Here is a 25,673-nt window from a genome sequence, read left to right on the forward strand (position 1 = left end):
ACCGCATCAGGTAACATTTTGACCCAGTGAAAAAGTCCAATTAAAATAATAAAGAAACAAGCGTTAAGGAAAGCGCTGTAACCATGCAGATCTGATTGGATGTCGAGAAATAGTGAGAATACATTGAATCACCAGTAAAGCAGCACAAACATCCAAAGCACGCGTGATTAAACATTCCTCGTAGTTAACGTCCACTTTTCTCCCTTTAATTTCTTTAACATAATTAAACCTGTCTTATTGCCACGTTGAAAATTAACTTTTGTGGCGTGATCCTTCAAGTAGCTATGAGCACTATTTTTCACATACATACATACTTTGTCGAAATTGATGCCGTCAGGTAAGTACGTTTTTATTTTGCTTCATGCGTTCTGCAATTTCAGTGAGATTTAGACAGGTAGATATTAATAATAATTATTGCATATAATAAGTGGCGAACTCATGGGCTACGTCATTAGATGCTATGGCCAACTAGGCCATTAGGTTATGCCGAAGAGAAGGCGATAATAGACGCCATGGATTTAAGACGTGATGTCGCACTGACTAAATGCAGACCTCATACACTCCGTTGTCACTGTTTAAGCACGTTTGTCGCTTCCCCCAATTCTTCATATTTATGTCCTTGAAATCGCTTTATAATCCTTCCCCTTAACCTAAGAACACAGGCAGTTTGTGCAGTTGTCAACATTGTTTATTCTTGATTTTGAATTCAAACTTCCAAATCATGTAACGAGCCTGTGCGTTTAATACAATGTCTACTTTATTTACCCTGGGACAATTGTTGGAAAACAAAATGCGTTAACAAACCTAAACTAAATCTAGTATTTGCCACTAGTAGTAAAAATTTGCGATTGCAACCAACGCATCTTGTTTTAATCCTAAATTTCATCATTATTTGTCTAAATGCGATTTCGGTTATTTACATACAAAGGTAACCACATCGCAGTATATGAAATATACTGAAAGTATTTTCTCCATGTGAGATTGCATGACCTGGAAATCTCAATATTGCCGTTTAGGAATGTATAGTGACTGATGAGTGGTTATATTTTCTTTAATTATTATATCCATAAATAAATTAATATTTAACGTGAATACAGATCCACCTTGGCTAATTTGCGTTTTATAGCCCTGGTGCCTACTTTGGCACAGGCTATTTTATTTCTTGCGCCATAGGGATACGACGAGCTTAGGTGTACGATAGGCTTGGCTTACAAAGAACAGCCTGAAATATCTCATTCTCGATACTAGCCGGGTTAAATTTGCAATTACTTCATGTCATTTTGATATTTCCACATGTAGCCTACTTCATCAAGTATGAGCTATATATAATAAGCGTGGTATCAATGTACTGTTTAAGTATGGGTTATGTATGACAGGGTGTCTAGAAATAAATGTTAATTAAGGATAAACAAAGCAAATCCTTATTAACGAATAATTTTAAAATAACCAAGTAACTACGGACTGGTGATTCGTCCTGTTTACTCCAAAATGTTTTCAACCGCAAAACATCCAATTTCTCTGTATTTTCACTGAATTTCCCTACCTTTTATATTTGGTTATGTTATTTCGTAACATATTTCTGGTTTAGGAAATATATTAACGTCATTATTTCCTGAGTACGAATTCCCAGAAATTCATGACAAAATCAAACACTCGTTCATGTTTTCTTCATCATTTTTCAATGACTTTTGAAGTATTTCCTATGATAAGGAATCAGAAATGTCAGAACCTTTTCACATTCGTACAAGCACGGCTACAATAATATTTCGCTTTAGTTACTATGTCGATATGCGGTGTGTGACCAACATTTATAGCTGACCTCATTTCAATTTCAAATCATTTTGTTTCACTGAATTCGTCTTTTTAGTGAAATGTGTATGCTCCCGCAAAGCGTTGAGATTCCATTTGAAAATTTTCTTTTGAATTTCACAGGTTATATAGTTTAAGTAGATAATCAAAGGAATCGATATGAAGGTGTATTGTGTTCTCCTATTTATAGTCTTAGCTGGTGAGTAGATATATTTTGTAATGTTACTGTAATATAGGAATAGAATACATTTGAATACTGTAATTGACTACTATAATTAAATGCCGCGGGGAAAAGTGAGGTTTCCAACAGAGTACCCGTGAATGTTGTTATATAATGTACCGACGCGCTAAATCAGAATTTTGCGCCGGCCTAGACGCTATGTGAATTCTGACACTGAAGTGTACATTCGTTTTGATTCGTTGTTTTTGTTAGTATTGACGACCGGTGGCGTTGTGTAAATCCATCGCGACTACTGAACAATCAGTGTCGAATTTTCAGTACTGAGTTTTATTTTAATTTCCTCTGGTGCGTCAATTTCTTCTGACGGAGTACAATAATTTATCCAAAACTTGTCTGGTTTGGCTACATGTTCACGTTGCCTTCTTGGTATTAAAGTAATTGTTCGTTAAATCAATTTGAAAACCATCAGTTTGGAAATGTAAATATTTTTGATATGGACCTATTTGTGGGTTGCGTACTCCCATCACTTTTAAACTTTAGAGCATAGGTTCTCAAAGTGCTCCGTACGGAGCCCCAGGGCTCCGCGAGAGAAACCCAGGGGCTCCGCGAGGTATTCGATTACTCTTCAAAATACTGACTCAAAATTTTGTAACTTTTCAAAGAGGCAATAACAGCTTTGATGAAATCTGACAACAATATTGCCTCGAAATGTGGCAAAGAGGCGGAATTAAAAAATGACATTATTTATAAGCAGGAGCGCAGCCATGATTCTTAGGAGGGAGGTGGTTCAAAATTGGGATTGGAAATTTCCGCGCAACATTCTTCGCGATTAAAAAAACGGATAACGAGATTTCTGTTGCGTAAAATATTCAATCCATGACCGATGCGAGTATTTAACGTGTCTCTTCGTTATAATGTAATTGTGCTCATCGTTACTCACGTTTGATTCGAGATTACTATTAGGATTACTGAAAAGAAAGAATACTATTCTAAAATAACATAAAATATGTGATAAACTGCCAACTAGAAATAAATTGGAGTCGTATTTTTGCGATCTTGGGATCTTGTCAAACTTGATTTGTTCTTTCGCACATTCACAATGTCTGGGCAAAATACGAACAATTGAATATTATTTTATTGCATTAGGCTCCGTCGGTAGTTTCAGAATGGGAAAAGAGGTACATCGCGCGCACAATTGACTGTGTTTCGATTTCACAGTTACTACGACGAAAACCTAACATAACACCAAATTTTGTGATTTACAATGTCTATAAAAGCGTTTTCAATCTGAGGTGAGTCTGCTGAAACCAAACGAGTGGTCTTCCATTTTAAGTTTCAGTTTTAAATTTTAGAATGCCGTTTTTCAATCAAGAAATTTGAGTTGCGGATTTACCTCTTTATTAATTATTATTTTTAGCATTTCGTCGCCGATGACTATAATATGGTAACATGTTTTTCACATTGAACTCATAATTCCCCACAGGAACAAAAAAGCAATTAACGTCGTCATTGTGTAACATTACGTGTATATGCCGGGGGAAATTTTTGAATTAGGGAGAATAAACACCGGCGTAAAGATGTTTGTTTAAAACACGCCATGCTGACAAAAAATATCGGCGATTGTAACAAAATGAAATTGCGCACGTTATTAGCGGCCTTTTAAGTCTTTCAAAAATGTCGAAAGAGAAAAGATTCGACCCCTAATTTATTAATATGTTCGTCAAGTGTCAAATTTACAGCTTTAGTATAAAATTTAGATTTATTTATGGCTTGTGTTAACCCTATCAAAAAAGGTTCAGCATTTAAAATAAGTAAAGTACTTTTAACTTGCTCAGGAATATTAATCTGAAAAGAACAATTTTAACATTTATTTTGGGGCTCCGCGAATAATATTCAACCTTTCAAAGGCTCCGCAACACCAAAAGTTTGAGAACCCCTGCTTTAGAGGTTCTACTTTGGAAATAGCACGTACTTGGAAAAAATTTACCGCCACATTTACAACAGCGTAGCCAGCACAAAATTGGAGGGGGTTGTATTATGACGTAATACGCCGATTACTCGTTATTCGCTTACTTACTTTGTTGTCAAAATTATCCATGCACAAGGTATATAAGCGCGCATTTTCATCCATCTCGGTTTGTTAATTTGGTGAAAGGATTATTGATAGCAAGTCAAAAAGTCGGTGAATTATTTTGGTTTATGACTATGTTAATCGTAAATCGTGGAGCTTGTCCAACTGTTTGTAATTTTTGTTTCTAGTTGCGGCCGTATGTGTTGACGCCACATTGATACATCGTATAAGAAGAGAGACATCAGGTATGTCAGAAAACATATTTTAACTCGTTTAAAAACCAGAAATGCAAACTCAGCATGACTAACTAGAAAACTGCTTGTCATGTGTTCACCCAGATCGTTTTCCCGATTGGTGTAAAATGTACAACTTTGTTTATAACAAATACAGGCCATCATAATTTTTAAACTTATTCTTTTTAAATGTATATAATTATATTTTAATTTTGTACAGGTGATGGAAAAGAAGGCTCGGCAACCGACAATGGAAGCGGTGGGTACTTGATATTGTATATGATGCATGCGGCGACAAAAATCCATTTCTATATTTCAAAATTATAGAAGTGACAACGAAAGATAAATAATATATAGTGTGGTTTTTGGTATTAACTGTGTCCGTAGGCATATGTAATTGACCAGGGTTTAAAAAAAAAGGTTTCGCGTTATTGCATTGCTGACTTTTTTCCATAACGTGGCATAGACTTATACAAATTTGCCTCTAGTCCGTGGCTTCTCATTGCTTTCATTGTTAATTTCAGGGTGCTTGGGTGATGACGAGGACTGTGTAGTTACTGTATCACCGACCAGTGAGTTGAAATTTAAAAAATCTGCTTTTTCCTACTAACAACAGACATAACAAGTTGAATTATATAGTTGGATGATTATGACATCATTTATTGGATGTCTCTTTATATACTCTTCCGCCGCGAAAAGCTGGGTATATATATTTATATACAGTATATGCACGAGGAGAGGCCGTACACATATTTTTCTCTGTATATGCCGCAGTTCCTATATAGTCCGACATACATGAAAATAGACTGTCGTATTTCAATAATTTTTTCATTTCCTTTCTGAATATTATATTCTTTATTGTTATCACACAGCTGGCGGGAACGAAGGCTCGGCGTCCGGCCACGGTGAGTAAGCAATGCAGTATATCAGTACGTATGCAACGATAAAAAATGCATGGCCAATCGCATTGCGTCTAACTCGAGACCCCTTCTCCAAATTGACTCTATTGATATACGCACGTATTGACGATAACGCTCCAAGTCTTATTGATATTGTGGCCATTAGACTGCTGGTTATAAAATTCACTACGACTTGGGCAGGGCTGGGCAGGCTGGACTTGAATCAACAGCACGTCTACATGTGATTCGTGAATGCAGTAAACCGACACTATTTGCTACCGTAGGTAGGCCTACCGCATTCACCCGCATTTATTTTAAAAACATAGTTCAATTAAACTGCTTGGGATTTCATTTATTACATGACTGTTTGTCTCAAAGATTACGCAACAATTAAATACGTAGTCTTGCGAAATACAATCTCAGTTCATAGGTTTCTCATTACTTACATTGTTACATCCAGGTTGTACAGCGGACGACGAAGACTGCGGTGTAACTGAAGCACCACCAACCGGTAAGTTGCAAATCGCATTTTTAATATCAGAGGTCAGAGATCAAACCAAGTAAAATTATGAATCAAGTTAAACTACACTATGGCTCGTATAGTATACTACCATTAACAGGCTTGTAAACTTGTTAGACACAAACGGACCTAGGAATCGTTTTTCTAAATTATTCTTGTTGTTGAGAGAATTGTCTTTCTCCGTATGTATTGGACCAATCAATTTGAAATTGTTGTTACTTGAAGATGGTAATGGACCTTTCCCCGACCTTTGACTCCCGGAAAATTCTTCCTATACTTTACCATTGCAAAGTTTTCAGAGCTATTTTAAGAGTACTTTTGCGATTTGGCGCCTGTAAAATGGGGTATGTGTTTCAAACCATTATTATGATTCATCGCATACAACAATCTGTTTTTTAAAAGTACCGGTAAGGAATTTTAGCCTAGTCTATCACAGCTATTTCTATACTAATTTTTATTACTGCAATTAAATTAAAACTCATAAGAAGACAGAGTGATCATTGAATTATCTGATTTTTATTTAAGTTTCCGAAACACAACTGAAAACTAACGAATAGAGTTCAAAAACGCGAAAACGAGGTAATGTGCTCAACCACGCTTAAAAATCTGTCTGAGTGAGAAAAGTGTCTGAGCGGATGCGAAAAGGGGGCATTGTTACGTCACTTTTTGCATCTTGCTGATTGGCCAATGTCACGAAGTAAACAAGGAAGTCGATGCTCGGGGAAAGGTCCATTGCTGGAAGGCTATCACATTTTTTTAAATTTCCTGTCGAGTGCTATGGGCTCCGAAAATTAAAAAATAATACTCACGTACTGAAAATTTAATATCGACTGGTACATGTTGTTGTTGCGAAGAAAAGCGACTTTTTTACATCACGAAATAAGCTAAATAACAGCAAGTTAGAACGATCCATATACAGTTATACACGTTGCAATACGGCTAAATTGCAAATATATATTTAATCGGGCGATAATTTTTCCAGATGGTCCAGTAACGGATGATGGTAAGTTTTCAAAATAAAATTTGATTGGAGTTCCCGTTTTATGACATTATCAGGACAAATTGAGTTCCTAGAAAAATATTATTAAAAATTACCGTAATAAAAAATGTGCATTCAAATAAGTTTACATTGTTGGACATGAATTACCATAAATGAAATGACTCTACCTCGTCACCAAGTAATCTACAGTCTTCTACTTTCCTTATGTTGATCGTTTTTTTTTAGGCGAAGGCTCTAGTTATACAACGGACAGCCCTGGCGATGGTAGGAAAGTCGTTTATATTGTTATCATAGTTTACATATACGTACTAGTAATTGAATAACATTGTCAACTTTTATTCATATATATAGGAAGTAACGAGACTGGATCTGGCGACGGAGGTACCGGTACCGGTAAGTTTAAATTATTCTGTTCACCAGGTTAGATTTTGAGCGACTTTCTCGTAGACGGCGACTCTTTATGATACGCCGTTACGTAATAAATCCCTATTTATGATGTCACGAATTTTTGTATTGTGACGTCATATTAAACACTATGTATATTTTGCAGATTGTTTGGAAGACGATGAAGATTGTTCAGGTAACTATCATTATATAAAAAAGAGTAACCTACAACTCAAGCAAAAAGTATTGAATAAAAGTTCAACTTTAATGATATATCAGAAACATAGAGCGGTTCAGATATCTTGCATCAGATTTAACAAACTTAATTCTGTAATGTCATTCAAAGCCAGACTTCCTCGGACAAACAGTTAACAATGACAAGAAACGAACAATCATGATAACTCAATTTTATACATTTTTCAACCGTGTTACGCTATATTTAACGTATTGTTTTGTAGTAAATCCGATGAAAATGTGATTAGAACCGTTCTTTTTGGCCTTCAGTTAAATATTAATCTCGGAATTTATATTCAGGCAGCGGAGGGGGACCAGATCATTCCGGCGAAGGTGAGAATCTATTACACGTTAGGCCTCACCCCCTATAGGTGGACGTAGGGAGATGAATTTTTCCATTAGCGATAAAACTGCTTGTAGTTGGCATGTGTTTGACTGACCATCTGCACTGATAATACGATCAAAATTTCAGGGGGCCGGGGTGTTCATCCATAACTCTGCCGCTATGAAATAGATTCGGAGGATTGTGAAAACGTCCTGACGAATGTCGTTATATGAATTCGGTAATCAGTTGCATACAGATGACATTACCGGAATAAAATTATTTTATATTTTTGTTATTCAGGGAGCGGAGAGGAGCCATCACACTCTGGCGACGGTAAGATTTCAATTACAATTTGGTAAATAGTCCAGGTAGTCGAAGTAAAACCGAAGGGAATTAGAAGAGTATATTTTACAACGATAATAGAGTCACAGGCCATAGCTTTCACGAAAATGACTCCCACACACCAACTTTTTGTTTTTCAAAGTCTGATTTTCTCAGAATTCCATTTGATTCTAAAGTGATCAGGAGAAAAATATTCGTTGAAAATGTGTTTTTTCCAACGAAATTTTGACGAGATAATGCAGCGTCCTATTACTGTTTAATACCAATCTTTTCTTGTATTTAAGGGAGTGATCCGAAGTAAAAACATTATAGGAAGTTAAACATCAGTAGTCCACAATCATCGCCAAACGTGCAACAGATGGTCTTCAGCTACAATTCATAATCGAAGCTCATTCAATTGTTCCAACGTAATAGACCAATTAAATCAATCTTATTGTTGTACATTTTCATCGAAACCTGGTCAATTGTTGACCGTCTTCACTAAGGTTTTGTTTAACACCTATTCATCGTAATGTTTGTTTTGTACATTTTAAATAATACATATATCATATATAACCATGTTGTAATTTTCTTATTCATATCAGGAAAGTAGATAAGACCACTTAATCATATGCGAATGGTAGTCCGGTTAACTTGTGATACAATAAGTGGTCCGCCGGAAGGGTCTAAAAAGCGTTTCAATCTACGAAGAAAAATTGCTATGTGTGATACTGAAATTTTTTTCTCCTTTCGAAGGAAAGGGGTCCGACCCGCAAAAACCCCCTCTGGGTACGCCGGTGTATTGTTTAAATCCACCCACCCACCAACAGTAACAAAAAATGGATATGTATGATTCGGCAAAATGCTTTTTTTTACATTTAAAAAATGAGGGGTTCCGACCCATTGTTTAAAGCTGAATAATACACCCACCCACGGTACGACCCACCCCCTGCCAACAGCTAGCCAATTACATTTCCTTCATAAATCCATCAAATCACGCATTATATCACAGTGTATATTATTATACTAAGTTTCATTTACAAATATTTATGGCACTTGTATTAAGGAGGTAAAAAAATGGGTTTGTAATTTATTTTCAAAAAATTTAACATCAAATTTTTAGGCTATTAAGTCATGGCTCATGTAAGTGCAAAAAGCTAATATATTACATTAAATATATTGGAAATAAATTTTGTGTTAGGCATATATTAGAAAAATCTCTTTAGCAAAATAGAAAATAGGTATAATGGCACTGGCTTAATCTCTCTAAGTTGCAATAATTTCTTACTATTTAGTCCACTAGGACATGCATTGTATGTATATAAAATAAGTGCATATGTTTAATGATGTGTCCCAAATCGAGCTATTAGTACAAGAAATTACAGTGTAAAAAATGGTCCTACGTCATGTCGCTTATCTTTCCGAAATCCACATACTGTATATGCAGGCTGAGTTGGCTTTGTAATCAAGATTGATTTGAGAGGGTTGTACATGTTGGGTGCAGGTACGTCCACTATAAAGAAGATATTAAAATTTACCAAGCTCAAGTGTTCAGACTATATAAATTGGTTTACAGGAAAAGCAATTACAGAAAAATAGAATAAAACAGCAGCGGGTTTGCATTCCATCGAATATATGACATAAGGTAATTGATTAAAGAGTATACAAAATCATCGTAAAATAAAATGGTGGATACCAGTGGTGGAGGCCCGAGTGATTGATTAGGCACTCCAAATATATAGCCTCATCTAAATGGAATCACTCGGACAAGTCATCAACTTACCGTCATTGCAATACATAATGTTACCCCAATTAGACTTACTTATAGGAGTCCAGTTTCGATTCTGTAGCTTAGATCCCATGGTGTGCGCTGGTGCTCGTCGCATTCTGCTCAATGCCACTACTTCTGGGTAGTATATAGTAGGTACTGGTTGTACAGTCATTCTTGCCTTATGCTTTGGAGGTTGGAGACTGGTAGGCGTTCCTATGCATTGGATTATGGTATGTATTTATATCATGAAGTAACATATATAGACAGTGGCCGAAGCTGGCCCTGGATATTTGTCACATATATTTAATTAATACACTGCACCAATTGCCCATAGTCAGCAGTGATAAATTTACAAAGCAAAAGTATCAGACATACCTATACTGTGACTTGGGAATGCAGGCTTGTTTACTTGTTTTGGTCCTAAAGTTGATTTATGTTGATAGTGGAAAGGTGAAGGCCAGTGAAGTTCATAGTTTGTTTTAAAAGTAAATGGACTGTGTGAACGGAACCATAGCTTTCCCCAGGCTTTTTGTCCACTGCCAGCTGAAAAGACAACAAAGTTTAAGATATTTATAGGATACATTAATAACAAGATAAGTAATTAATTCTGTGGGAGATGAATATGTGAGAAAGGATAATTAGTTGTATTATTTTTTCTTTCAACTATGTATATGGTAAATTAAACTCGTAACCTAACAAAATACAATGATTTGTTATATGAATAAGCCATGCTAACCCAATCTCAAATAAAATATTAAAAACTCATCCTTTGACATATCATACTAAGCATTAGGATTTTTCTAGCGTACCACTGAGCAACCTGCACGAGTTCAAAGGTTCGAATCCTACACAACAGGGATTGAGAACCACTGACACACGACACGAGTACCAAACATTATTTGTGACTTGTCAAACCACATATTATTTATAATTTGGCTTTGTGAAAAAATGAAACAGCAAGTTTGATTGATTAAATCAATGTTTCCCAGTCTTCTATTCATGACGAAAATATAATGTGTGACCCATGCAGAAAAAAGGTTCACCATCTCTTCCATAGATATGTGCAAAAATTGTTATCTCTCACCTTTCTCAATTTCTTTTCTTCCAAATGAGTATGCAGGAGCGTTAGTTTCATACAATGGCTTATTACAAGGTGAATACGTGGTTGGGGATGGCCCCGACATATCAATTCGTAGAGGTGGTCGACTTTCAGTGGCTTCATACCAAGCTGAAATTGGAAGAAAGTTGACCAAAATGAAAGGTAAGGTATATATGTGTGCAAACTTTTATGTAAATTTGAAGAACCATATGCAAATTGGATATGACAACTGAACAAAAATTTAGTTTTAAATAACAGGCATATAGCAGCAGGACTTTTGTGAGTCTTTTCTTTTTATATGATGTTTATACGTTTATACGCGACTTTCACTCCAAACAAGATTGAGCGGCCACTGATATGTATGGGGCTACTAAATACGGGTTTGGCCTAACTAATTTATTTCATGCCAGAATAAATAAGTCCAACTCTTGAATTACTGTCCGTGCCACTGATTTGAAGCATGCAGATAGCAATGATTTTATGGTAGGTGCAGGGCTAGGAAAGGTATGAAACTTTAAGTAAATAGAAAGAGGATTCATGGATAAATATGACCCGCAAAAACAAAAAATGATCTCACATATATTTCTTCTTGGATAATCTATCTCACTTTGAATAGGTTGATAAAATGTTCTTGGATGTCTCAAACTATTTCTGAAACCAGAATATAATATACAATAAGTTTACACTAGACCATCTAGTTTTTATTAATGAATCAGACAATTCTGTATGGTGAAATTTGAGATTGTGAAGGAATATAGCACACATGTATAAAAACATATCTATTCATATGCAACAAGATGGAGTCATCCTAATTGTTACGAAAACTAGAATATTTTTTAAAACTACTGGTACATACTTTACTGTTTGATAATCTCTCAACTTCAATGAAGACCTACCTGGCTGACACTGTAGATAATCTGACAAACTTTTGCTGTGAAGGTAACTCAGTTGAATACCTAAACAAACAAAAATGAAGAAAACGGTTTAATCTACTATTTTGTAGTCGTTTTTCTGATCTTTTTGAATTCTTAATTCTGATTGAGCGAGTGTAACGTGGCTTTCAGCAAATTTTTGTAACAAAATTTCATTTCTACCTTCCCATAATAGATGAAGTTACCACTCTGTCAGGTGGCAATCCTACATTTGATCCTCTTGTTGATGTGTTATGTCTGGTTGGTGGAAGCTTTGTTCCTTCATTTGTCTGAAGAAAAGAAACAAGGATGAACGTCTTTATAGTTGCAACACCTCAATGAGGTATACCAAATCTATAGAAACGAAAGTCAAACAAAGTAGTATCAAATCTTTCAAAATTCCAGTACCGTAGTCTTCCCAACTTCGACTTATCACCAAATCGCAACGATCATGAACGCAAAAGTAGAACCGCCACAAGGTATGCAATGTGAAATACGAATCCCATAAAGCCCGCAGACATATTTTAAATGACAGCCCCCTCCCTAGCAGCAACAACAATCTTTAACCACTAAAAATTTCAGAAGTAGAAAAACGATTTTTTCACAGTAACAAAAAGAAGATACCAAGAATACCACCAACAACAACATACAGACATAAAAACAAAACGATCCATAGGTCCACTTCAAGTTCAATAAATATGAAGGTTACAAAGATTGAGTCTAATTATCAAATGGAGTACACATTTATTATCACATAAAATAACAGAACTTGAGCTATGTTATGAAAAGAGCATACAGACCTCTTGTTGTGCTCTTTGTTGTATCTTCATGTCAATACCTGAGATGAAATAAAGACAACTCAGAGCAATAATGATAAATTGGTTGTAATTGACTACTGATAGGCAAAAACAAACTTGCATATAATTCATGATATTAAAAAAAATATTACAAAGACGCAATAGAGCAAAACAGAAAAAAATCAACAATCTGATAATATCAAAAAAATTTCTCATAATAGGTTTAAGGCAGCAATGCAATAGCAAAATATTGAAATTTATATATCATTTTGAAAAGGCATTATATTGCAGTAATATCCTCCTGTCTTTAATCGGTTCATGATGCAAAGTACCATACAACTACAGAACTACGATTTCACAATATCTCATCATTACAATATAAATAACTGTCAGACTGTTGAACCATCTCTTTCAGTCTTTATTTCCCTTCAGTATTTAGGCTAAAAAAATCGAAAATTACCACTGTCTGCCCCATCACGTGATGCTCCATCAGCTTCCCTCAAAGCAACTGCAGGAAAGGGAATCATGTTTGATGAAGTTGGAGCAATGAGAAACTCGGATGGACTTTGATTTGACATCTTCTTCGATATTTTGAGTTTCTTACTTTAAAATCGGTTTCCCAAACTTAGTTCCATGTCAGGTTATCCAAAGTGTTATCAATTTACGATATCCATATGTTTCAGAAATAGACTCAAGGCAAACACTAAACGATAATAAACCTGTTAACCCCACCCAACAAGGCTTTAGTTTCTGTAATTGCAAAAATTTGAACTTAACATTCTATAAATAGTATATATATATCCCATTCTTAAAGCTAGTCCTATTGTTTCCTGCATTTTTTCACACGACTGTTTATTAGCAAAACGATTGCTCGTTGCAAGACTCTACTTGAAGCTTGTGGTGTTTTGTGTGGCTTTCGTGAACTTTAACCCTGTAACCTGGGCGATTCCAAGCGCGTCACGTATCGCTGCGCAAAAATCAGATGAATTAACATGGTGTTTCGAATTACATTTCAAAATAACATGTGGTACTGTACCAAACATAGCAATGCAATGTCAATTACAATCCAACTAATATTTTGTACTCCCTATGCATGAACCCGGATCGCTGTGGAAGACTGACAATTCACGAATCGGTAGATACAGGGTAGAAATCCATGGCTTGATTTTACGATGAACATTAGAATTATGACAGTCGCCAGATGTTAAAGGGCAAGCGGGTGCTAAACTATAGCAAACAATCAGAAATATTAGCGGTTAATTTTTCGCATAAAATAAAGCGATCGTTCGGCGTCGTGCATCATGAAAACGATGTTTATTTCCCGAAAAAAAAAGGAATCCTCAGCACCACTATAGCCATATTGGCGTATTTCGAGATGCTTCTAAAAACAAGAGAGCTACGCACAAATATATGGACACGTCAGACCAGAGCGAATCAGTCCTTACCGGTACCTTTGACGCTACCGGTACCCTCAAAAAAGTTCTGAATTTCCAGTAGCAAGAATTTTGCAGAATCAAAACGTACAGCCAGTCTTGACACTGACTAAAATCCGTGTTCCCATGGATAAAAAATAATACAGCAAAATTTTAGACGAAATATCAAATTTCATAGAATTCACGCAAAATTTTGAAATAAAAAAAAGTAATAGCCTTCTAGCGGAAAAATTAATCTTCAACCACTGAAAATTTCAAAGCAATTGGTCAAGTATTCGAAGAGAAAAGCGACTTTTTAAAAACGTGTCAAAGAACAAGAACAACATAATATTAAAACGATCGTTATGTCCATTTCGTGTCCAAAATCAGCTTATGTTCTCCTAATTCTTACAAAGTATCCACGACTTTGGTCTATTTGCATCTTGAGAAAGCGGTAATTTTAAAACATCTTTGAAAGCCGATTGTTATTCTGAGAATCTGTTAACCTTTTTTGCTAGTTTTGTGGACTCTTTTGAAAATCATTTCAAGTTGACGTCCAACAAAGCACAAGTTGCTTTATATAAATGTAAGCAGTTTATTCAAAAGGCACATTGGCCAATTTTTATTATGTCGAGCTAACATAAAGAGATTGCACTTTCATACATATTACTAAATCTTGAGCAAATAAGCCTGCTTAATTAATAAGTGATGATAAAGTAGGTACATTAATTAGTTTTATTTTTAAATCAAGTATTGAATTTGGTCATTAAGTAAAGGCACAGAAAAAAATTGTAGAAATGTCATTTTTGGTATACCATAATGTTAACAATACTTCTCAAACCATCCTATTTTCGTAACCCCTTGCAACATTCTTTAAATAAAAACTATTCGCATGTAGAATGAAAAGCCACCCTGCAAGATATTTTATGATAATATCGTACCATGATCACCAAACATTTACCAGCATATGCCAGTACACTTCTCATAAATGCATGAAAATATTATTTCTCATTTAGGGTAAAGATGAGCTAGATGATAACGTAATATAAATCTAGCAAAATTAAATGCTTTGTATAAAATTAACACATTAAAAAGCTGGTGACATGTTTATCACAAAATCCGCAAAATACTGTTTCGGCAGCCTTCTTTCTACAAATATATCTAATAAATTTTAATATCATAGAACAAAAAACATGATTTCAAAGGCCATCCCAGGATGATAATGTTCCGTCATTAAAAAATAAACTTTCCCTTGGGTAAGGAACATTTTCATCCGTTGCTGTGAATTTCATGAATCCATCAGAAGTTGAATTCTAAAAACAAGCCAGTGAGATTGGAAAACGATGATCGTTATTCAAGGTAGAATAGAATATGATTAAGAAGAAAAAACATTCAATAACTCATTTAACAATAACACAGGATTCTGCAATTTATGAAAATAAAAAACTCTTACTTGAGAATCAAAAACAAATTTTTGAACATCCTCCAAAAGTTTATTGTTTGTTTCTAGAAGGGATGTTGCTCTAAAAACAGAAAAGAAGAACATTGAAATTTAATATAATATCATAATTTCACAGTGCAATTTTATATCTCTTGCGGTTAATTATAAACCAAAAGTAAAACATAATTCTATATATCTTGCGAATTCATGATGTCTTTACCCAGGTAAATTCAGTCCATAACAAGGCTAATTTCTTGTTCACCTTTTTAAATCATTTACAAATATTTATAATAGACAATCTAAGACTCACCTATCCTAAAAATCAGTGTGTGGCATATTTTTATTGACATTGGAAACAGAGCCAGTGTCGTATTTTCAAAGTCCCTGAATTCGAAATTTTAAATTCTCTCGAGTCAAAATTTCTGATTTCTATTTGTGACATTGGAGCAAAAATTTCAGTAGTTACTCAAAAAGCATCAAATTGGTCAAGCATTGTAATTAAACAACACAAGAAGACTTGCACAGGCCAAAACTTTTGTTGTTTAAATTTGGTTTTCTCAAAGTTTGTCAAAATATTTTTCAACCTGCCGTTGAAATTGAGTATGAATTTTCCCCTATTTCAAAGCCGAACTAAAAAACGCTGTTAGTGTCGATACAACAAATTACTCTCATTTAGTTAAACTCCATAATTATGCCCACCTGCTCTTCTCACACAATCCACAAGAAACGAATCTGTCACACACTTCCCGATTAAGTGATTTATCAAACAATGGTATTCCAAAATTAACATTTAAAAGTTGCCATTTGACATCTTCACTTTTATCTGTCAAATAAAATACAAATTTGTCGTCGATTTTCAAATACTGTTGAGATTAGTATACGAACTGTATCTTATTGAGAATTAAATGAATTGGTGAATAACATAATCAGGACTATGCAAAGCAGTTGGAGGGGAGACAACATGCTTGGTGCAAAACTTTCCCATTTATTTTACCTTTCTTCCTAGTTTAATTGCTCGATAAGGTTATTTCACAGGGTGTTTTCACTTTGTTGAGCATGAATTGTTTGAACATATTGGGATTTGGAATCTACCAATCAAAATGACAGTATAAATGCCATTGGAATGATAAACAGGAGAGCTAAAAGCCTCCGGAAGGGGGCTATGAGCTATAAAAGCTTGCGAACCACTGCTGTAGGGGTATATCATCTTTTACATAATTCACCAATAGCTATAAAACTCCATGCTGTAAGGGTATTTATCATAAGGCAAACATCAGCTGGATAACGACAAGCATAAGCTATACAACCATATTTTGACTTATTTTTTTCAATTTAGACCAGCTATTACCATACTCACTTGAAACTAACTCTTTTGTATCTCCTGCTTCAAGTTGTTGTACGGTAGTTTCCATCGTAATAGGAATGTGCGGTCGAGACACTAAAACCACTATATACCCACAAGTATTTTTTAAGTCCAGTATGGAGCCAATCTTACTAACAATATCAGAGTCAGATAATAAATTTCTTTGTTCTTCGGAAAAGTCACTATCAGTACTAGACTGGGATTTTAACGGCTTTGTGGGTGTATTTTGGGAGTCGCCCGAATCCGGTAATTTACTCGTTTCAGATGTGAGAGTATTTTCAGAGCTATTCCCTGAATTTGTAAAAGGAAATGGCAAGTATATTCTTTCAGTCCTCATCTCTTTCAAACTGTGACCCTGAAAAATGATAAAAATTCAAATATTCGAGTTCTCATTAATACTGGGGGGAGCAAAAGCCGGGGTTGTAATTTCCGAGAGCACCGGGGTCACGGGTCAAAGTCGTAATATGGAACTTCCTGGAGCTGCAGTCATAAATTTAGAATAATGGTGGTAATCTAATCAAAGTCAAAATTTCTGGTGGAAAAAAGGGAATTAAGTTTATCAAGCATTCTCAACAGATAAACAAAGATAAATACATATGCCAATGCTAGTTTTTGAAAGAAGTTGAAACTTGGATTCGATGGCCGAGACTTCCCTATACTCTGCAGCCTTGGTTAATACTGACACTAAAGACTTGAAAACAAAAATAGAAAAAAAAAACGAAAAAAAAAATTGAAATAGAAAAAAATTGAAAGGAAAGTTGAAAATTACCTGAATTAATACTGGAGAATGTGTTAACGCTTCACTAAGCATAAGAACGACATTTGACGTCGCGACAATGCAGGGGTCATGACCTATTGATGTGATCAAAAGTTCATCATAATCCTGAAAAACAAATTACCAAAGTTAATTAAGATTTGTTATCTTACTAATATTAGTTACTATTACTATTATTTATAATATCAGAGTATTTTAGAATATTTAATGCAAAAATAAGTTGGTTGTGTTAATAATGCCTGAATAATATTATTATTCACATTACAAAGTTTTTGGGTCAATAATTCTGCCTTTAACTTGCGTTTGTCCTCTATCTGTGCCAGTGTAATAAATATAAAATTTGATCTCGTCTTTTGAAAGAAATTCGACTAAAAATCCTGGAAGCAGAAAATAGAATAAATCAGAACACTGGTACCTCAAATACACTTGGTAAGTGGCAGCATTTTGCTCCTCTGGCAAGAAGTAAACTCGGTGGACCATAACCAGTCATGTGATAAAGATACAATTTAAACCAAACTGAGTTGACCGAGGCACAAGGTGGACCAAACCAATGAGCTGTCAAAGAGACATCATCTGAAATAATAAAAAAAAAAAAGTAATTCCTCATGTCATGGAATATCGAGACAAAAGACGACTTGCTTAAAAAAGTATTTTCTTCTGCAGAAGGTAACGTTCTTGGAATTTCAACTCTGGACTTGGTTAGCGAGAAAATGGCGATAAATTGTGCATTTGCGCTACTACTAGAGCTGCGAATTTCAGGGAAAACACTTCAACCGTTAACCAAGTGAAATTAACCGATTAACCGAGGCCTGACGTAATCATATTTGAAGAAATTATACATTTTAAAGATGAATTGTACCCGAGATGTCAGTTGACGGATAAAGTAAATCGTAACTGGTAACCATCTAAAATCAGTTAACCGATCAACCGTTTAACCATTCCCAGCCCTTGCAACTACATGTCACAGTGAATCTCATAATGGTCAAATTTGAAATAGTTTGAAATAATTTTTTGAATTGCCCTCTAGTGAAGGAGATCGATCAAAAGCGATGAACAGTATTTGAAATTAGATATATCAGATGCATTAAATGCAAATAGAAAGTTATACAGAATAATATTTACCTTTAGTTTCAGATTTGTTATCATCTGTAGTTGCATCTGTAAGTTTGTGACTCAAGTTTGTTATAATTTCGTCATTGAGAGGAGCCATAGTGACAACAATGTGATAGTTCTAAAATACATAAGAAATCTTTTATTTTGTTCATTTAATGAGGCATTTGAACTTGATTAAACAAATTCTCAATTAAATACATTAACGTATATCCCATTTGAAATCAAAATTTTTTTAGGAGTTTTTCGTTGTGTACTTTTTTCATGGAATTCATTTCAGCACGTCTATTTTCTCTGACAGTATGACTTAATAGTTTCAAGTTCACCATCAACCACTGCTTACTGGCTTCCAAGTCGCAAGGATAAAGCTCTATAAAACTTGGTGAGCGCTATCGACTTCTTGCTTTGAGGACGCCTAATATTAGCAATAGACAGACGAACCCACAGATATGTAAATAACACACCATAAATTTATTTTTGTTAAATTATCATCAATATGGTAGTCTAAGCCCTATGAATTCTTAGAAACAGCTCCTTGTTACAGTCTTTCACCACTACGGACGTACTAGTATGTAAGATAACAGAAAATAAATAAAATTACCTTATTAATCAACCTTGCTACTGTTTTATGATCTAGCCCACTCAAACTTTCACATCGTATTAAATCGAGACCAATTCCAAGATTTTCTGAAGAGTGAAAACAAAATATGTCATTGTTCAATCTGCATCCAAAAATACTTATAAACCGCCATTGTATGGGGTGAAATCTATCAACATATTACCAATGGTTGACTAACAAAGTCTAGTAGAACTAGTTTCAAAGATATTTCTCATTCAAAAAACTTTTCGGAATCATAATGAACTAATGATTTTTAAAACGATAAATTACTTAAATTAAACCATTATTTCCCTAATCATTTGACATTAACTCAAACCTTTCTCCGAATTTTCTGTTAAATTTTCCTGCTTATCATCTTTGCAAAATATTTCTGTAAGTTTTTCATTGTGACGTAAGAATTCAATTGTTGACCTGATAAAATAATTGATCGATTTATCATTGAATAATTATTAAAGTGTAATGTTGATTAATTGTTACTTATCAATTTTAATCGGTAAGTATGTTGATAGGTATTTGTCTGTCTGTGTGTATGTCTGTTAGATGCACGCGATATCTCACGAAAGCGAGATTGAATCTGCTCCAGATTTTGCATGTGCATTCATCATATCTCGGACCAGAACCCTATTGATTTTGAGCGATTTATGTCGTATAATTAGCGAGTTATTAATTAATTAGTGATGGGACACAAGGTGTCACTATGGAGTAAGAGCGCTGTTTTGGGGGATCCCCTAACTTTCGATCGATAAGTCTTCGGTCTCTGACCGATATTCTCGTTTCATTAATCAATCGCTAATGAAAAAGAGTAATTGGGTATATACTATATACAGTTTCGGATGTCACACAGTTTCGAAACCTGAACTCACCTCAGATTAACGGCATGGTCGAAATACCGTCTTGCTTCTCCTTCATCATCTTCTACAGTTCGTACTTTATATAATTCAGAAACGAAATGTGCGACACCCTCATCTGTTAATTTACCAACTTCAAATAATGTGACTGCATGGTTTTTGAGGCCCTTCAAAGGAAAAGTAATGGAAATATTTTGTTATGACCACTAAAATCAAATAATGTACTATTTTAACGACATTCTAAACTAATATTTTCGAGTACGAAATATTGAGGTACATTCGATGTTTTTTTTTTAAATTTGAATGCAGGAATTGAAGATAAACAGTCATTAGATAGATTCTTAAGAGGCCTTTATGGTTATGCTGTTACCCTGTTTGATTTCAATTGCTCTTCCATTTTCCAAAAATCACTAACTAAAAAATTCTATAGTGAATACTCACTGGGGAGAGATTTCCCATCATAAGAAAAGCTGTCAGAGATGAATCAAATAAAAATGCGATTCGTTTCCCAGGGCAACACGATGTTGGTAGAGAACTTGAAGATGAATGACTTGTTACACTCAACGTGTCATCTGCAACATAAAACATTAAAATTGCAAGTCAATGATAAATAAGGGAATCTTTATATTAGGATTGTCCATATACGAATCAGATTGTATGGTAAATATCTGCTTTGTTACTAATTCCAATTACGTAAATTCTAAATGAAATTTAGAAGCCTATAGTACCGATGCAAGTCAAAATCTCCAGTTCAAATTTCATGTCTACCATCTCACCCATCCCCTCACTGCTTATGCAGATTGAATATTGAAACAAAAAATTTAAAAAAAATTCTAAAATTCCGACCTCTTTCCACTTTGCCTACACCTCCCATTGATATTTCATCGCCATCAACATTTGTTGCATCAACATCACGAAAATGAGAATTCGATTTGCTGAAAACATAAAAATATTATATAGATACTACACTTTTCACATGTGAAAAAACAGAAGTATTAAAAATGATAAATTACCTTTCAGAATCTTCATTGAAGTCAAAGAAATCGAGCAAACTAGGTCCGACAAGAAGCAGTTGACCAGAACTTGTTGATGCATTTCTAGACTGTAAAAAGAGTTCGTGTTATTATTGTCATGAATGTTAAGGATAAAATATTTGTAGAAATCTGTTTATATTTAGATAATAAGAAAACTGTTGGTAATATTTAGGAAGACAGAAATTTAAAAACAAAAAAAAAACTATTTGAAAATTAAACTCCTCATAGATTATGAAAAACACTCTAGCGTGAAGAAACCCAAACAGAAGTGATGAGAACTCATTCAAAATAGACTAAACCCACTCAAAAATGATGAAAACTAACTCAAAAGTAAAGAATCTCACTCAAAAGTAAAATCTCACTAATAAGTATAAAACTTCACTCTGAAAAGATGAAAGCAATTTCTGACATAACACGGGAAACCAAAACTGCATATTAGCTGTCTGGTATCAGTTACTAAATTATAATATTTAATTGATATTCAATTCCTTCAAAAAATTAGAAAAACTCCCGTTTCTCTTACAGTTTTTTAACGTTAACAAATATTATAGCTAAATACCTTAACCATAACATTGTCCTTCCAAGACCTATGGGCTGTCGGTTCATTATTTACGTCAAAACCATCTTTCAATTTCGAGAATCCGAGACGGCAAAAAACAGAGACCGCATTCTAAAAAAAACACAGATAGTAATTTTTGTTTGAATCAAGCTTGTTTGGTATATAATTATATGAGGACCAACCTTGACAAGATCCAAACTGATATCCAACACTGTGGATAGTTCTGATAATGTAGTTTTTTCATCGATGGAAACAAATATTTTGTATAATAACGTTTCAAAATAGTCTCCCAACACACGATTCATAACAAATCCTTCCAATGGTGGAACTGCATAAGATAAAATAATTATATACAACAATTTAATTTACGTTGGTGGCAAGTAAAAAATCTAAATTTTTTAACTCACGATCATAACCATACTTAAAGTGTAATAAATTGGGTCGACAGTGAGAAATCGGAAAAAGTCAGGTAAACTTAGAGAGAAAATTTTTTTTCCTAAATTGAATTTTCATAAAAATTTTCTTTCATAGCTTTTTTAATCCGTTTATTGGGTTGCTGATCCAGAGTTGTGTTTTGAGTGCAAATTCACAAATTTTGAATTACAGTGAATTTTAAACGACTAAGCATTGTTGAAAATTGATAGAAGAAAGTGAATATGTGAAGAAAAAAATCTGTTAATTTAGAACCAAAAACTATATATTTATATTTATACTTACCAATAACTTTAGTGTCGTCGTGAACAGGGACATCCAAATATATTAATCCTTTCATATAAAGTTTTGTCAACATCTCACGATCAATTACACAAGCCATAGTTGGACCATCATCTATCAGTTTATCAATGCACGTCTTCATTCTCGGAGTACAAAACTGAAAAGGAGAAGTTTGGTTTAATAAAAAGAAATTTGTTGCATGATTGAAAAAGATTTTGTGAGGTTTTATCTAACATGAAATATTACATATGGCTTGTTGAAAGGGCAGGTTGATCATATTTTGTTAAATAGACAGATTATAGGTATCACATCTTTGTTTACGCCTAGTACTAATACATTTAATATTCTCTAGAAAATATGTTAGGCGTTGTTGTTAGTTATCAACCCACTGCGAAAGCAAGGTCTGTCTGGCGGAAAAAATGGAAAACCCATCCAAAGAAACCTAAGTTGTGTTACTATCAAAAGGAATGCATTTGTAAATCAGGATTCAGGATCATCATAGATAATGGGTTCACACCACTCAAACTAATAATACTAATACACCACATACAAAGCGATTACAAATCAAAAACCTTGATATCGTCTTCAGTGATGAAACCCACATTCACCAACCACCATGGCTCTATGTTAGTCAAGACTGGAGTTTTTGGTAAAAATTCTCGGTATTGCGGCTTCCTTCGAAACGAGAACTTTTTATTCGAACGAGAATTGTTCATAAGGTCAATATATTGGTTTCTACCAATGCCAAGTAGCCGAAGGCCTAAATGAAATATATGAAAAATATAAAAATAAAAAGTTTCTTCAAACAAGGCTATAGGTAAGCAACAAACTAGATATATATAAAAATAGACATGATGTAAAAAACAAAAACCGAATTGATATCCCACGTTAAGAAATTCTCACGAAAAAATTCAATTAAAAAAATAATGGATAATAGTGAAATTGATCTCACAATCTGCAGCTGTAAAATTCGGAAGAGAATCATAACTTCTTTCTTCTTTCATTATTTCTTCCATCATTGATATATAATAGGAAAACGCAGTCATTCGAAGTCCAATCATTCTTTCTGAAAACGGTGATTACACAGCAAATTAATTAAAGTTATTTGGATTTGAAACTTAAAGTACACTATCCAACCGACCAAATATTTACATCTGAAAATTTTAGGAAAAATCATGCATTGTCTATAAACTATGAAAAATGAAGATATTGAAAACAAGGTGGAATGGACCTTTCCCCGAGCATCGACTTCCTTGATTACTTCGTGACATTGGCCAATTCTAAGCAAAGCAAGATGCAAAAAGTGACGTAACAATGCCCCCTTTTCGCATCCGCTCAGACACTTTTCTCACTCAGACAGATTTTCAAGCGTGATTGTAAACATTACCTCGTTTTCACTTTTTGAACTCTATTCGTTAGTTTTTAGTTGTGTTTTGGGAACTTAAATAAAAATCAGATAATTCAATGATCACTTTGTCTTTCTAGGAGTTTTAATTTAATTGCAGTAATAAAAATCAGTGTAGAAATAGCTGTGATAGACTAGCCTGAAATTCTTTACCGGTACTTTTAAAAAACAGATTGTTGTATGCGATGAATCATAATGATGGTTTGAAACACATACCCCATTTTACAGACGCCAACTCGCAAAAGCAGTCTTAAAATAGCCTTGACAATTTTGCAATGGTAAAGTATAGGGAGAATTTTCCGAGGGTCAAAGGTCGGGGAAAGGTCCATAATTGTGATAAAGAAAAGAGATCAACTTAGGAATGATTTTAAATCAAATCACAATAAATATAGACTTGGTCAATAATTTCAGTTCATTAACAGAATAAATTGAAATGTCACCAGCTATGTCAATATACATACTTAAATACAAATTTCATATTTTCTCCGGAAGAGAGGAAACCAGATAAGGTGGCTTGATTACATGACAAACTATGACCTCTTGTCCAACTACTAGAACAAATTGGATATCAGAATAGTTAGCCAATTATTTGTTACACATCCATGGACTTGATGATGAAGGATACTATATCTCAACCTTTTTGCCACAGAACACCTGTACTTTTTATCTCGCCTTGCGAAACACCACGAAATTAGAATGTAAAATTCATGAGTCATTTCGATTCCCGTTCCGTGGAATGCTTTGAAAAAGCTCGCAGAACAGCAGTATTCTGAGGAAATCGCTGCACTAGAACACATTTTTTCCCACATGATTCAAACCAGCGAACCCATGCAGGGTTATCAGAGGTGCAATAGCATGCAATGTCAAACCAAATTATTTCATTTCTCACATGTTAATTCAACAACACATAAATTATAAATCACAAAATAGTAAAAACTACCTTGTAAGTGATAAGGATACAACATTAAATTTTTCTTGCTATAATCGAGAAGTCGTTCATAATAAGCTTTCTCATTTTTAATCACATGACGAACAGTTGAACCACGATATCGAACTTGGTTTCGAATTGCATAATTTAATAACGATCGATTGTATTCTTCTTCTGAATTTCCACATGCCTAAAACAAAATCATGTGGTATGATTGAAGCAACTTTATGGCATAACAATTTCTAAATTATGGTATGAAGTTTGCTAAAATAGGACTGTATTTAGGTATTGCTATGCTTTTATTCACAAATGAGGGTAAATCATTTTTTTAATAATTGTGAATTATAGCTAAGTAGCGAAAAAAGCTGATTTTCTCATTGTGTTTTCTTCAAAAAATTTTGGATTCAATTAGATAATTCAACAATTTTAGACCAAAAAGGTTAACCTAATATTTTCATATTGTTACCTATTGTTTTATGATATTGGTCTTAATGAGTTATACATATCAGCATATCCCAACAAGTTCAATATACTAAAATTAAAAAAGTATAGGTGCATAGAGCAATTCAGCAACTAGACAGCAAAATACACTCACCATTTTAACCCTTTCAGGCAGTTTTGACCAAACATATCCATCCTTAATATGCTTTTCAACATCCTTATTCATTTCGAAACTTCAGTAACATAAACCTTCATTTATAACAAACTTAAAATGTAAACAAAAACTCGGAAGAAACACTAACAAACGTCAGAACGTAGGGTTGCTACGGTTGTGACTTTCCTCAGCATTATCAATAGTATGCAGATAGGTTAGGTATTCACTGCCAATAGAACGTTTTATGTTTAGTAGCTTATGTTAAAACGTTTCATCTCTAATCAGTTAATGTGCAGGCAATTTTATCTTTTATTT

General features: G+C 34.1%; 3 protein-coding genes across 6 annotated transcripts; 1 reads left to right on the plus strand and 2 right to left on the minus strand.

Annotated features, from left to right (window-relative positions):
- The first annotated feature begins 316 nt into the window (after positions 1-316).
- LOC120333991 (uncharacterized) lies at positions 317-8,553 on the plus strand. Of its 4 annotated transcripts, none has more exons than XM_039401428.2 (13): positions 317-337; positions 1,933-2,008; positions 4,250-4,306; positions 4,515-4,553; positions 4,819-4,866; positions 5,167-5,199; positions 5,654-5,704; positions 6,696-6,716; positions 7,065-7,106; positions 7,264-7,293; positions 7,632-7,664; positions 7,957-7,989; positions 8,283-8,553. In XM_039401428.2, exons 2-13 carry the CDS (start codon positions 1,969-1,971, stop codon positions 8,297-8,299), a joined length of 444 nt encoding a protein of 147 aa, XP_039257362.2. In that variant the 5' UTR covers positions 317-337; positions 1,933-1,968; the 3' UTR covers positions 8,300-8,553. The 4 variants fall into 4 exon arrangements, with proteins under 4 accessions (XP_039257362.2, XP_077976541.1, XP_077976539.1 ...); XM_078120413.1 differs by lacking the exon at positions 317-337 and adding an exon at positions 6,939-6,977 and having other exon boundaries at positions 1,927-2,008; XM_078120415.1 differs by lacking the exon at positions 7,632-7,664.
- A 398-nt stretch (positions 8,554-8,951) lies between these two features.
- LOC120334095 (protein STPG3-like) lies at positions 8,952-13,324 on the minus strand. The gene is made up of 9 exons (XM_039401547.2): positions 13,016-13,324; positions 12,559-12,596; positions 11,942-12,048; positions 11,744-11,803; positions 11,425-11,498; positions 10,833-10,976; positions 10,124-10,291; positions 9,800-9,961; positions 8,952-9,490 (listed from the first exon to the last, which is right to left on the minus strand). The coding sequence occupies exons 1-9, from the start codon at positions 13,131-13,133 to the stop codon at positions 9,357-9,359; spliced, it is 1,005 nt and encodes a 334-aa protein (XP_039257481.1). The 5' UTR covers positions 13,134-13,324; the 3' UTR covers positions 8,952-9,356.
- A 1,218-nt stretch (positions 13,325-14,542) lies between these two features.
- Positions 14,543-25,642, minus strand: LOC120334091 (protein FAM91A1-like). The gene is made up of 20 exons (XM_039401543.2): positions 25,359-25,642; positions 24,776-24,953; positions 23,383-23,496; positions 23,003-23,190; positions 22,434-22,587; positions 21,899-22,044; positions 21,717-21,827; positions 21,137-21,225; positions 20,970-21,058; positions 20,565-20,695; positions 20,139-20,290; positions 19,592-19,686; positions 19,258-19,343; positions 18,669-18,777; positions 17,962-18,119; positions 17,541-17,654; positions 16,766-17,126; positions 16,108-16,231; positions 15,421-15,490; positions 14,543-15,280 (listed from the first exon to the last, which is right to left on the minus strand). Exons 1-20 carry the CDS (start codon positions 25,428-25,430, stop codon positions 15,167-15,169), a joined length of 2,655 nt encoding a protein of 884 aa, XP_039257477.2. The 5' UTR covers positions 25,431-25,642; the 3' UTR covers positions 14,543-15,166.
- Positions 25,643-25,673: the final 31 nt, after the last annotated feature.

Source organism: Styela clava, chromosome 15 (assembly GCF_964204865.1).
Source record: "Styela clava chromosome 15, kaStyClav1.hap1.2, whole genome shotgun sequence".
NCBI lineage: Eukaryota > Metazoa > Chordata > Ascidiacea > Stolidobranchia > Styelidae > Styela > Styela clava.